This window comes from Vanellus vanellus, assembly GCF_965231255.1.
Source record: "Vanellus vanellus genome assembly, contig: HAP1_SCAFFOLD_35, whole genome shotgun sequence".
NCBI lineage: Eukaryota > Metazoa > Chordata > Aves > Charadriiformes > Charadriidae > Vanellus > Vanellus vanellus.
The window spans coordinates 485,875-500,816 of record NW_028128889.1 but is presented as its reverse complement, the minus strand read 5'-3'; the positions used below and the strand labels follow the sequence as shown (position 1 = coordinate 500,816).

At 48.7% G+C, this 14,942-nt stretch overlaps 1 protein-coding gene across 1 annotated transcript; it reads left to right on the top strand.

Annotated features, from left to right (window-relative positions):
- Positions 1-2,201: 2,201 nt before the first annotated feature.
- LOC309683862 (olfactory receptor 14J1-like) lies at positions 2,202-14,942 on the top strand (the record flags this gene model as incomplete). Its single annotated transcript, XM_082499853.1, has 2 exons — positions 2,202-3,107; positions 14,076-14,942. The coding sequence occupies 2 exons, from the start codon at positions 2,202-2,204 to the stop codon at positions 14,940-14,942; spliced, it is 1,773 nt and encodes a 590-aa protein (XP_082355979.1).

Sequence of the window (14,942 nt, the reverse complement as noted above, 5' to 3'; positions counted from 1 at the left end):
ACAGCAGGGGAGCTGTCATCCCACTTCACTCAAACCTTGTGTGGCCACCTCTGGACTAGTGTGGCCCTCTTTGGGGCTTCCAGTTCTCGACAAGAGGGGAGGAATGGAGAGTGTCCAGAGGAGGTCTGCCAATACGGGATTCATGGCCTCAAGCACATGCCCCATTTGGGGAGGCTGAGGGACTTGGGGTCCTTCAGCCTGGTGTAGTGGAGGCTCAGAGCATCACAGGCACAAGCTGTGACTGCTTGAAGGGTGATTTCAGAGATGGTGGAGCTTTTCTTCATAGTGGTAATAAAGCAGGAGAGAGGAATAATGCCACAACGTGTGGGTTGGGAGGTTGACACTAGAAGAGAAGGAAATGTCACTGCAAGGGCAGTGCTGTGGAACAATCGGGCACCCAGAGGGAGGCTGGACCAGCCCATGGCTTTGTCTTTCAAGGACCAGCCAGGGAGGATGGAGAGATATCAGTAAGGGCAGTGAGATATTGAGATGAAAATGAAAGACAATTGAGTGCCTTCAAAGAAAGAAGGGGGCACTGAAAGCCCCCACCAGACATGATCTCTTCTTCACCATGGCTATGGCTACTGTCTTTGCCACCAAGTCCTACCAGAAGGTACTTTAACCTTTTACACAAAGAGTCATGCCACACTCCTTCCCTCGGCATTGCGCGTGCCCATATCACACTGCCCCAGGAAGAGCCCTGAGCAAGGGGTGAGGGACAAAATCTCCTTTCCCAGGGGCTGCAGGTCAGAGCGTGGCTCTTTGGCTCATTGTAACACATTCAGGTTTCCTAAGCATCAGAGCCACCTTTAATTTTCCTTTCCCTACCTGTCATTATTGACTCCAGTGTTGTGCTCCAATGAGCCCCTGGGGAGGCTTTGTTGGTAATGGTCCTCAGTGGGACCCATTAACACTCCAAGAAAGTGTTGGTTTTGCAGATTTCATCCGAGTGTGGCTTCTTGAGAGATTTCTTCAAATTCCTCTCATCGTCTGATGTGCATGGACTGTGTCTCAAACCCACCAGAAGGGTCATTAAAATGCCTTGGGCTGGTGCTGTGCTGCTGAGCTGGGCCGGGCTCTTGGGACAGAGGGAGCACTTGGTGAGTTGGTGCTGCAGCAGAGAGACAGCTCTGCCCAGGAGCAGCTCCTCTGCAAAGCGCCGCAGGGCTGAGGGAACAGCTTCAGGCACGACGATGAGATGAGCAATGCAGAGAGAGCTTAAAGGCAGTTGGGAGTGGAGGACAGCTGAGAGCTCACAGTGGGAGAAAGCTTCACAGCCCTCTGCACGGTAAGTCTCGGGCTTCAGGGCACTGCCACCGCAGTGTAGAGGAGGATAAGGGTGTTCTCCAGAGCAGGGCTTCCCTGCAGCACCGTCAGAGGTACAGGACTGCCTCTCCTGAGCACCCCTCTGTCCCTCCCTGGCCTTGCCAGCATTGGCAGAACCATTGGGCCGTTTCTCCTTGCTTCTCCACCCATCCCTGCTGTTGCTGCTGCTCTACTTTTCAGGTTCTTTGGGATGGGGCTTCAGCAGCAGCTCAGCAACTGCCCCTGAATGTCTTGCCATGCTGATGTGTCCATTGTGCCCAAGCCCCCTCCTCACCTGTGAGTCTCTCGGCAATGCTGTCCATGGGGTGGGGATAAAGCTGACTCTCCATTAAAGGATACCCCATCTTCTGGGCATCCACAAGCTCACAGCTCTTCACTGGGAAGGGGAGGCTGAAGATCTACACTTTGAAACTGGAATCCTCTACTCTTCATGAGATCACTCTCCAGAGCAAAGAGGTGCAAGCAAAAAGCAGCTGAGGGCAGGATGGATGGACAGAGCGGCTCTCCTCCTTCTGCGGTTAAGGGTATGTCCTGTTGCCTCCCAGGGATTTTTGTCTTCAAAAATGACTCCTTGTGTGGGACTGCAGTAACAAGAGCAAAAATAAAAAATAAAAGAAACCCAACCCACATATCTTTTATGCCGCCAGGGGAATTGGGAGTAATAATGGGGAAAAGCTCTTTTATATTGAAGGTAGTTCTAACCTGCGATCAATCCTGGTTCCTGTGTACCTGCACAAATGTCATCCTGGAATGACAGAGGACATTTGGGGCACTTCACTGTGACAAATGGAACAAGTTCGCCTCAGAAGTGTCTGTCCTAACTTGTCACTGTCTTTTCCTACTTTGAACAGGCTCCTGTTGTGGAGAGGGAACAAATGTCCAACAGCAGCTCCATCACTGAGTTCCTCCTGCTGACATTCGCAGACACACGGGAGCTGCAGCTCTTGCACTTCTGGCTCTTCCTGGGCATCTACCTGGCTGCCCTCCTGGGCAACGGCCTCATCATCACTGCCATCGCCTGCGACCATCGCCTCCACACCCCCATGTACTTCTTCCTCCTCAACCTCTCCCTCCTCGACCTAGGCTGCATCTCCACCACTCTCCCCAAAGCCATGGCCAATTCCCTCTGGGACACCAGGGCCATCTCCTATGGGGGATGTGCTGCACAGCTCTTTTTGTTTACCTTCTTGATCTCAGCAGATTTTTCTCTTCTGACCGTCATGGCCTATGACCGCTACGTGGCCATCTGCAAACCCCTGCACTATGAGACCCTCCTGGGCAGCAGAGCTTGTGTCCACATGGCAGCAGCTGCCTGGGGCAGTGGGTTTCTCCATGCTGCGCTGCACACTGCACATACATTTTCTGTACCTCTCTGCCAAGGCAATGCTGTGGACCAGTTTTTCTGTGAAATCCCTCAGATCCTCAAGCTCTTCTGCAGAGACACACACTATCTCAGGAAAGCTGGGCTTGTTGTGCTCAGTGCCTGTTTATTCTTCATGTGTTTTGTTTTCATTGTGCTCTCCTACGTGCAGATCTTCAGGGCTGTGCTGAGGATGCCCTCAGAGCAGGGACGGCACAAAGCCTTTTCCACATGCCTCCCTCACTTGGCTGTGGTCTCCCTGTTTATCAGCACTTCATTTTTTGCTTACCTGAAGCCCCTCTCCATCTCCTCCCCATCCCCAAATCTTGCGATGGCTGTTTTGTACTCTGTGGCACCTCCAGCAGTGAACCCCCTTATCTACAGCATGAGGACCCAGGAGCTCAAGGATGCCTTGAGGAAAGTGATCCCATGGACCTTGCCTCATTAACAGTAATTTGCATTCTTTTCTCTTCAGAGTACCCAGAATTTGTTTTAAACCAGGCCTCTGTTTTGTTTTATTGTTTTTTTGTGTGTGTGTGTGTTTGTTTTTTGTTTGTTTGTTTGTTTGTTTTTTCACTGATAATCTTTCTTTGAATTAATCACTTGGGATCATAGCATTTGTCCTGTGTCTCTGTCCTCTTGTGTCTGATCCTTGAAGAACCATGTGTCACCTCTTGCCTCCCTAATAGGATCTCTGCAATTAAAGAGGATCTCCTGAGTGTGGTGCCTGAAGGCTGGGCTATCCTTGATATAGCTGCGGTTTAGAATAAACTCAAGGCATTGGACTTTCCAAGTGCCTTTCCACCTTGTTTTCTCTTTGTGTTTGGGGGAATATTCTCATGGTATCACTGGGATCTTTCAGACACCTAGCAGTTGAAAGCTCTCTTCTTGCTGTTGAGGGGAGGATGGGGACACTCCATGTCCTCTGGGGTGGGAAGGGAATGGAAACTGAGAAGGTGAAACACCCTCAAGATTAAGTCCCCCAAGGAGAAAGAACCAAAGCCAGGTACCCACAAACCAGGACTGTGCCGTGCTGTGGAAGGCAGTGAAGATGCAGCGGGCCCAGGGAACGGAGACTGGAGAGGTGGGGGAGCTGCCTGAGGAGCCCCAGGACTCTGGTGCTGTGCTGGGGAGCAGGGCAGGTGGGGAGGCCAAGCGGGGCAGAGGCAGTGTGGGGGCGGGCTGCCCCGCAGCTGAATGCAGGAGAGCCCGAGAGTGAGCGGGCTCTGCTGGCACTTGGGGCCAGCTCCAGCCCTGGGCTGGTGGGGAGGCTGAGAGCCCGCTCTGCCCGCCAGCAGCTGCTGTGGCCTTCCGAGGGGCTGGGGCTGTGGGGGGAGTGCCCAGAACCCCGCAGTACCCTGTGGCCAGTGCTGCTGTGGGGCCAGCCCAGACTGGGCTGCTCTGCTGGGCTGGGGAGAGGGCAGGGGAGGTGGGGGAGAGCCAGGGAGGCTCTGGACTGGTCGGGAAAGTGCCAGGAGAGAGCAGTTCTTCCAAGGTCTGGGCCACATAATAATACACTGGACCAGAATGATACATAATGGTCTAACACGAAAGATGGAAAAGGTGGAGTACAACAGACCACAACACAATAGTGTGCCCGGTCCCCATGGTCCTGCCGTATGAAGATAATAACTATAATCGATCACTCCTGACAACATAACATGGTTACATGGACCATCTTTTAACAATTAACAGTCCCAATTTATATGATGGGACACCACTGAGTTACTGGGGACAGGATCGGGAGTACGGAATAGCATAGATGCTGAGGTCTTAGTGAACAGACTAACTGCTACTACCGATGACCTGACCAAATTGGAACGCCCACTACAGTCATCTTTATCAGCCTTGGGAGCAAGTCAGTGTCTCCGATCAGACATTTTACCTCATTGGGAACAAAGTGAAGAAAATGATCATCAATTAATTGCAAAAGCCCTCAGAGCAACCCAAGGTAACACCTCTCTTGCCTTGAGTTGTATCCGAGCACACTTGTGGATACAGCCTATGGTAGCAGCCGTTGTTAGAGAAGGAGAAGGAGGAACCCTACCACTGAAACTCGTAAACTGATTTGGACAATGCTTCAGAATTTGAAAAGCAGTTTCAATCATGGTGGCAACTCTGCAACTTCACTTATCACACGGAAAGTGATAAGATTGTTGCCTTCATCCTCACAATACGCAATGCTTCGGTGTACACTATATACCCAATCACGGCCTTAGGACTAAATCAAAATGGAACTGTACCCTGTCCCTTAGAACAGAGAGTGTGGGCCCATCAAAAGGAGGAAAGTGACAGTTGATGTCAACACATGCATTGTGAGAGACCAACAAGGTTTCATTTGCAAAAGTATCATTCTTGAAGCTCAAGACATCTGTTAAGATACAGAACAAAGCATCTGCCACCTTGAAATCCACCCAAATGAGATTTCCTGAAACTGCCGTCATAGACATTGGAAAAGGACATGTCTGCATGCAAACAGTGTGTGAATCTTTATTGATAGATGATCTTGCTTACAACATAACCAATCAGCTTAACTTATGTGTATGCAACCTGTTCCTAATTGTTGGTTGTGATTTTATTTTCTCTGTACCAATAACTATTCATGATAATTTGTCTTTTGATTACATGATATATCATGAGCTACAGCCCACACCTATCAGAATGAGTCTAAGTATAATCAAACAGCTCCTTCACCACCCGGATTTAATCAACTTTCTACAACGAACACGAGAGACTGGATAAAAAACTATTATCACAGGCTACGGAGATGTTGAAGAAATACACTGAGTGTTAAAAAGTGTCAAAGGAGGACAAGAACACCACTGGTGGGAAGTCTTGTTTGGATGGTCTCCAAGGGCAACTGGAATACCAAACCCGGTGTTACAGCCTATCGTGATCTTACTGACTGCTGTTATATTATGCTTGCTGTTAAATATTGTCTTATACATTGCAGTTTGGAGGATGGCTAAACAAACTGCATTCCTGCAAAAATATTCCTGTGTATATAATGCCACTTAAACACATTTAACAAAATGCTGAGGAACTAACCAAACAAAAAGTCTCCCTCAAATTCTACTTGGACTGAGGCATTCCCTGTTTATAGGCATAGAGACAAGAGGCAACAAAACAGCAGCTCTACGGCCGAGGTAAATTAACATTAGTCACAGGGCAGATTGTGGTGGGGAACCCCCTCTCTTTCCAGGCCACTCGGTACGTGGCGTGATTTCCTCCCCACCTGAGCCACAAAATAACACACTGGACCAGAACAATACATAATGGTGTACCATGAAAGAGAGAAAAGGTGGAACACAACGGACCAGAACACAATAGTGTGCCTGATCCCTATGGTCCTACATTTTGAAGATAATAACTACAATCCATCACTACTCACAACATATGGTTGTGGACACAGAGCTGGGGCATACCAGGACCTCAAGTCCTTGCAAGTTCTGGGCTTGTGTAACCAGGGGAAAGTACTGGAACATTGCATTGTCTGAGCTGGTCCAGAGTGGAAAAGTATCTGACAAAAGTCAATTATCTCAGATCCTAAAAGTAGCGATTCTCGTAAAGACCCTTTGAGCTCTTCTGGATCGCAGTGGGCTGTGGCCAGGATCTCCCCTGAGTGGGGACACCGCTCAGGCTGACACCTCGAGGACTAGAAGGCCAGGGTGAGAGAATCCCTCTCAAGCCTCAACTACTGCCCCTTGAGGAACACCGATGCATTGTGAGTATTTATCCTAAACTCGGGAAAGGGAAATTGTGACTATAGGCTAGCCTCTCTCCCACCCACCCCTCCACCTATGTGTTTGTGATATACACATTAGCTTTATGGATGTGGATATTCTGCTGTTTGTCCATGTACACGTAGGAGTTAAAAGCAGTACCTGTTGGTTCATTAGAGCCATTATGAAATTATGAGCATTATAGCTAATATGCTATTATGAAATTCCTGATTCCAAGAATCAGAGACCTCTGTCTGTGTGGGGGGGTGTGTGCATGCGCACTTATATGCTTTCCTTATGTGCATATGTATTAACTTGAGACGTGTGCTCTTACCCATATGTATATGTATTGATTTGGAATACTCTATAGGACGTTAGTGTGAATCTTGCTATCTTCGAATCTGTAGCTAAGTCGCTGTTCAATTATTTTGTTAAATCACTTTGCAAACCTCTACATTGGTTAATGATTAAGTGCTGCTAAAATTCCATCTCTTGATCTACCTTAAATCACTAATAAATTTTTAATCACTGTAAATCATAACTGTGTCAAATCTTTCCCTTTGCTCTAACAAACCCATGGGGAGGCTTGCTCTGGAATGGCCCTCTGTGGGGCCAATTAATGCTCCAACACACTTTGGTGTTTGCTGCTGACTTTAACTCCTGGACAGGTTGTTCAATCTCCTCTCAGTATCTGAGGTTCATGGGCTCAGCACCAAATACACCATGGGACTCGTTAAAGTGCAGAAAGCCCAAATGAGCAACATCTCTTCCGTAATTTTCTGCAGGCCTTCCAGGCTTGTACAGCTAATTGGAGAGGTCTCAGGAGTCTACTTACAGTGGAAGATATCAATGAGAACTTAAAAAAAAAGTGGTTTTAATTTTGAAGCATTTTTTACTTTATGTTTTCAGTGTACAGAAGTGCTGGCAGCTTTCTCCAACTGATACTGAAGCAGAGGGTCTCCTGAGGATGTCTGCAGAGGCAGCAACAGCTGTCTCCTCGAGGTCCCCCACTGTATGTACAACTTTCCTCCCCACCTCCCCAACCTCACCACTTCTCTGGGGGGCCGCCTGGGACTTGCATTCTTTTCCTACATCACATTTCTGCACTGAACTCTGTAGATCACTGTTACAGCTCCTTTGTACCAATTCCCACCTGATTTAACCTGAGAGTTGTCTGTAAATAGATACAGGTTTGTAATTAATTTTGAACAACCACAAGTAAAATACAATTATTAATTAATAAATTATAATTGATTTTTATCAATTATATGATAAACCAATATTTCTTATTAAACTCATAAATTAATAAAAAGAAGCAACATGCTCCTCAACTGCATGCCAGGTCCAAACCCCCAATAAGGTCCAGTTTCCTCAAGCAATGACCATACATGACACACTTTAGACAAGAGAATAGGAAATGATTAATATATACACAGTTTGCAAGTCGGTTTAAGAGTTAATTCAGCAGACTAACAGAAGACAGGAGAGCTTTTAGCTCCACGAAGGGGAAAGCAGCAACTCCCTGAAGGTCACAGCGGTGAGAGGTGACTGAAGAAACAATGTGGAAGGAGAGGACAAAAATCCTCACGACTGAGGAAAGAAGACATGGCCAAAAAATACTGAACATATATTAAAATTCTCCATTTGACATGACTCGGCGAAAATTTATTAGTTTTAGTAGGAGTATTCAATCACTGCAGCGAGTGACAAAGTGCTCATAACTTTTTAAATGTTGACAAAATTTCTCAGGTTCTCAGGCAGAGCTCAGCATCCATTCTTGGCCAGATTCCCAGCCCAGAGCCTTGTCACCAACTCATGTCTCTCGCGATCTCCCTGCCCATCTTCCTGTGGTCACATCTACCTGGCTGCCTCTGCCTCCTGATCCCATGCCCACCTCTAGCAAATGAAGTTGGGGTATTGTGGGCATCATTTGACAGTCAAATGAAAAATCACTTGTCGATGTGGAAATCAATACTGAGTCACGACTGAGAAAGAAAAGAACCTGTGTTCCATCATGTGCTTGTTAACATCGTCAGACTTTGCAAAACTCTTCCTCAAAGACAGACTCTCCTAAAAATCCCTCTGCAACCGTACAGAAATTGAGATGCAAAATAAACTCATTACAGTTGCTGCACACTAACAAGCTCCCAGGGAAAAGTCACAGGGAGTGGAGGGCCATGGCAGGAATAAAGAGGCTTTGAGGTTCAGCAGGGTCTGCTGAGGCTGTGGGTGATGAAGCTGTTTCAGGGAATTGAAGCAGGCTTCCCTGGGGGCTGATTGGAGCAGAAACTCAGAGGCAGCGATTTCGGGATGACAAAGAAAGGAGGCAGAGACGTCCTGTCTCGTGTAGCCCCTTGGATGTGCCCTGTCAAGCCAAGGGGCCCAGTGCTGATCCCCAGCCCATTGAAATGGTGATGGTTTTGGTCACCAGGAGCTGAGGTTTCCTTCTGGTCACCATGAGGGCAGAAGCACGCAGAGTGCCTACACCCCTTTGCTTCTCAGACCTGGCACTGCCCAGCTCACCCTAAACCTTTGCCTCTACCCTAACACTTATACCTATCCGAGACCTCTCATCTTTAGCCCTTCCCTGAAAACTAATGCCAAAGCGGAAACCCTCATCAAGTGCCTCAAGCCTAAACCCTAACCCAACTCCCTCATCCTGTCCCTCAACCTCCCTTCCTCTTCAACCCCTCTCCTAAGCCTCACTCATGTTTCCCAGGAGGTAGAAGGAGGAGAGGGATTGTGAGGTTTTGGAGGGAAAGGCCAGGGAGATGAGCTGAGAGGTTAGGGGCAGGCAAGAGGAAGATGAAGGCAAAAGTGTCCTTTCTGGAGAGTCGGTTGGGATGTCATTTCTGCTGGAGGAAGCTGGTTGCTAAGAAGAAGCATTGTGAGGTGCTCAAGAAGAGTGAGGGTTTCATCAGAGAGAAGGGAGCGGAGGGAACTTCAAAGGAGAGGTGCGTGAGAGGGACAGCGCTTGGTTGCTGTCTGTGAGGTCCGTAGTCATGCAATGCTAGCCTTAACCCTGGCCCTCACCTCCAGCCCTAACCCCACCCCCTAACCCACAAAGCTGACCAGTACTCACATCAATTACAAGAAGACCTAAGACGAATCCCAAACCCTCACCCTGAGCCTCACTCTGATCCCCAACCCTAAAAGGGAAGCTCTTACCCCTCACCCTACCCTGAGCATGAAGTAGAAACTCTCACCAGAATTTTGGTTTCGCCTGAACGCAAACTGCTAACAGAAACCCCAACCCCCTAAGCCCCAGCACCCTCCCTCCAAACCACTAACCTTCCACCTGTCTTCTTCTGACCCTCACTCAGAGCTGTTTTTCCCCGGGAGGAAGAGTGAATGCAGAGACTGTGATGTCCTGGAGTAGTCACATGGTGCTGGAAGGTGAATGTGAGATGAGATGTCAGATCAGCTTGTAGGTGACAGGGTGGGTGATGGTGAGGAAGTTCCACTTATGTCAGTTGTGCATCACAATCTCACAGCTGCGTAACAGGCAGGTATCTGTGAAGGTGACTATGAAGCCAGTTCTGTCTGAGAAACTCGCAGGCCAGAAAAAAAAAATGGCTTGGATGTAGAATGTGAGGTCCCATCTGTCTGTGCAGGTGATAGGCAAGAGAAGTCTCATGGCTGGGTGAAGCACTGTGATGAGCTTGGACCCAGGCACAGTCACCAGGAAGGCCCACCAGGAAGGCACGGTGTGGAAACTAAACGACTTTCTTTGGGCTTTTTGCACTCAAACACTTCAGGAAATGTCCATAGAGTTCCATCCAGTGATAGTGGTGGGAAAGGATTCCCCTGTCATAAGGAATCTTTGGCCAGACGACCTCCAACACTTCTACTTGCTCTTCATGGAGTCAGAGCTTAGGCTTTCTCCTCCTCTTATTATCTTGGACTTTGCTAGGAAACTATCTCAGCTCTGCTGCACAGAGTGCCCTTCTTGGACAGTGAAGAGCCCAGCCTGAACTGGTGGCTGCCTAGAGCCCTAATGCCCACCTGGGAGAAGGAGTTAACATCAAGAGAAACAAGCGATTCACCACGGCCCACAGTAAGGTCACCTACCTAGTGGATGAATGGAAAGTGGAGGATGTAGTTGTGGATTGTAATAAGGCTTTTGATAGCTTCCCTCACAGCATCCTTCTGGACAACTTGTCCAGGTACATGGTGTGCTGCGTGAAGAACTGGCTGAACAGCAGGGCTGAAGCCATGCGTAGTTTCAGAGGTAGAAATCAAGGACTGCATGAACCTCACTCAAGGGCAGGAGATGCTCTCCCCTGGGAGCTCTCCCCTATATAGCCACGCAAGGCTGCCTTGGTCAGACACACTCATCCATTTGGGGGGCCCTGGGGCCACAGTAATCTGTCCAAACATAGATATGTGCAGTGCCCTGAAAGGACTACATGAAAGGGCTACAAAAATGATTAGGGGATTAGAAAATCTCTCCTATGAGGAAAGGCTGAGGGACTTGGGTCTTTTTAGTCTGGAGAAAAGAAGACTGAGGGGGGATCTTATTAATGCTTATAAATACTTAAAGGGAGAGTGCCAGGGGGATGGGACCAGTATTTTTCCAGTGGTACCCAGTGATAGGACAAGAGGGAATGGGCACAAACTTGAACATAGGAAGTTCCATCTTAACATGAGGAGGAACTTCTTTTCTTTGAGGGTGGCAGAGAACTGGAAGAGGCTGCCCACAGAGGTGGTGGAGTCTCCTACCCTGGAGACATTCAAAACCCGCCTGGACGCCATCCTGTGCAACTGGTGTAGGTGACCCTGCTCTGGGGTGGGGGGGGTTGGACTAGACGATCTCCAGGGGTCCCTTTCTAACCCTGACCATTCTGTAATTCTCTGATTCTGTGACACAGGCCTTATTACCTTCCCATGAACCTCCAACGCGAGCTTTCTCTCTGCACCCTCTTTGAAGGTGAACCTGGATTCAGACAGCATAAGCAATTGGAGTTTGACCTCTCAAGACCATCTCCACCTTGGAGCTAATACAGGGCACACCCAAGGTAGAGGCCCAGGGAGGAGGTGTTGCAGAGCAGCCTTTTCCATTTTTGCAAACTAAAGCTAAACACAGATTGAATTTGCTTCTTTACTGCTCCTTTCTTGCCTTCCCCTCCCCCCTCCCCCTTCTTACAAGCTTAGCAATTTTCCTTTGAGCAGCTAAATCTCATTTCTCAATTTCTCTGTTTTCAAAAGTCACGTTCTGGAAGTTGCTCAGACCCTTCTAATCATTATTCTGACAGTCTTTCTCAAGTTGGTAATGATGCTGTGGGTGTCTGGGGAGGAGCACTGGTCGCGCGAGCATTGCTCTCTTCTCTCCTGGGGTTCTTCACTGACTTATAACCAGGTGGGAACAGGAGCGGCAGAGAAGAGTCCGGGGAACCCCATCCAGGTGGTTTCCAGGGAAAAGACAGAAAGGAAGAGAGGTCCGCACCGTCTCCCGCAGCATCATGGAGTGAGGAGCGTGTCCCTGCATTGTGGCTCCTGACAATGGTAACTCCCTTTTGGCACGCTTTGAAGTGCTGAGAGCCCGTGGCAGCACAGCCACTGCCACGGCAGCTGCAGGCATCTGTGGGGCTCGGCTGGGCTCAGAGGAGCAGGTTTGGTTCAGCTTGGAGAAACGCTGCTGCTGAGACAGTCCCTGGGTAAAGAGTCCTCCAGCAGTTTCCCACGCCAAAGCCAGTCCAAACCATGCACTGTGCGTGATCCTGTGAAGCGCTGAGAAAGAAGATGCTGTAGGGTTGGGTGGGGGAGGGGAGTGAAAGGAGCAGACAGTGCTGATTATGGAAAAGCTGCCTATAAGCGGCTGCTTTCTGTTAAAAACTTGTGTACACTAAATGCAATATCTGACAGTATTTCAGGAAATAAAAAGTATTTAATGCTCCTGTGCATTGGCGTTCATAAGTTGTGAGATTAGGAAAGAGATCATGGCCACTTTTCCCTCACATAAACCCTGATTTTCTCTTGGAGATTTCAAAGGGCAGCTCTAAGAGAACTCCATGGATAAAACTCACCAAAATAGGCAGGAACAGTAGGAAGAGAATATTAAAAACAAAAGGAAAAAAAATCATGCTCTTAAGACTGGGTGTCTGTGAATTCAAGTGACTTCTTAGACAAAACATGGTGTGTTTTTCACTTGGCTAATGGGAACGCTTTTATGACATGTTTTCTAACCAGCTCTTCTCATTATCGATACATCAGAGTTTAAGACGAATTCTGGAAGGCAGTTAGCGAGAGCTGCAGAGACGCAGCCAGCACCCTCAGCGCTGGAAGAGAACATGCCTTCTCCACATTAAATCGAAACTTCTAAAAAACCTATCGTTTGAGTCTGTTATTCACAAGAAGCAACCTGCTACTGCAGAGCTGCTTGTTAATGGCTCACGTTCTTCCAGTGTGATCCACCAGAAGTCCGTGTGCTGTGGGAAATGCAGAGGGGAAGGCTCAGTTTCCCAGTCAATGAGAGCATCACTCAGCTCTGCAAGGGCTTCCAGGGGCCTGGGAAACATCTCTGCCTTGGCATCAGAGCGACTGAGGCCTCGGTAAACTGCCATAAATCCATGCGACAGAGCAGCAAGGTCAGGAACAGGGAACTGCACAGAGCTCCTTCAGAAGTCATAAAAGCCTGACCTTTTCAGGAAAACCAGATACCTTGGGAGATCACCCTCTAATCTCCACTCTTCTGCCTTTGATCACCTTTGTTTTGGGATGCATTGAAAGCTCTTTGAGACAGTGTTGCACAGTGGCTCCTTTTAGTACCCTGAGGGATTGGGATAGATGCACAAATAGCACTTTTTCTGATGTGTTGAAATGCCCCATCAATGTTTCTGATTCACGGACAGATAGAATTTGTTTTCTTTCTGATAGAGTTCACCTGTCAGCCATGTAGAAATGAAAAAATTGGATCCAAAGCATGTCTCCCTGCTCACCGTGTGTGGACAGAGCTTCAGGAGATGAGTTCTTATGTCTCAAAGAGCTGAGGTAAATCTCTCTCACTACAATCTAAGAGTGAAATCTGCTGTTGCCCTTCCCTTCCCTTCCCTTCCCTTCCCTTCCCTTCCCTTCCCTTCCCTTCCCTTCCCTTCCCTTCCCTTCCCTTCCCTTCCCTTCCCTTCCCTTCCCTTCCCTTCCCTTCCCTTCCCTTCCCTTCCCTTCCCTTCCCTTCCCTTCCCTTCCCTTCCCTTCCCTTCCCTTCCCTTCCCTTCCCTTCCCTTCCCTTCCCTTCCCTTCCCTTCCCTTCCCTTCCCTTCCCTTCCCTTCCCTTCCCTCATCTACCAACAGACAACGCTTTTTAGAACATCTCCTCTCAAGAAGGAAAGACACATTTTTCCGGTCCATACTGCCAAACTCCATCATTTGGACTGAACATCTCTCTTCTGTTTTCTCCTTAGAAGCCCTTTCTCAACAAGCACCTGGTGGTAGACTCCCATACAGCCATGCAGATCTTGTTGGGGCTTTGCTAACACTGCAGTCACACCTGCGCTGGCGTCTGCAGTCTTTCGCTGTGCTTGAGGGGTGTGTGATGGTGGATGGGCCACTGCCACTGTCCAGTGAGCGTGTTGTTTGCATTTCTCTGTAGACAGAAAATGCCCCAAAGAAAAGGCTTGGAGAATCACACAGCCGGACCTGGATTTCTTCTTCTGGGATTTTCTGACCAGGCCAACCTGCAAGACTTGTGCTTCACAGTCTTCCTGATCTTCTACCTCATGGTCCTCGTAGGGAATGGCCTCATCGTGCTCATCACTTTGGTAGACCCAAACCTCCACAGCCCCATGTATTTCTTCCTGAGGAACTTATCCTTCCTGGAAATCTGCTATATCTCCATCACGCTGCCAAAAATGCTGCTGGCTTTCCTGACGGGAGACGGCAGGATCTCCTTCCTTGGCTGTGCTGCCCAACTGTATTTCCTGGTTTTGCTGGGAAGCACCGAAAGACTTCTCCTGGCTGCCATGGCCTACGACCGCTATGTAGCCATCTGTGACCCCCTGCACTATGGCCTCATCATGAATGGGAGGCTCTGTGTCACACTGGTAGTGGGGTCATGGCTGGCTGTCATACCAGTACAGGCAGGGCAGACGTACCAGGTGTTCACTTTGCCCTTCTGTGCCTCCCATGCCCTTCATCACTTCTTCTGTGACGTGCCCCCTCTCTTGCAACTCGCCTGTGCAGACACTTTCTGGAACCGAGTGATGCTGCACACCATCATCCTGCTCTTTGCAGTCCTTCCCTTTTCCTTGATAGTTGTTTCTTACACACAAATTGTCAGGGCAATCCTGAAAATGCCTTCAGTTCTGGGCAGACGCAAAGCCTTTTCCACCTGCTCCTCACACCTCGGGGTGGTGACTCTCTTCTATGGCTCCGTGATGGTTGTGTACTTCAAAGGACGGTCAAGAGACCCTGCAGACACTGACAAATACCTTGCCCTGTTTTACACAGCTGTGACCCCCATGCTTAACCCTGTCATCTATAGCCTGAGGAATAAGGAAGTGAGTATTGCCCTGAAGAGACTCCTATGGAGAAAGTGA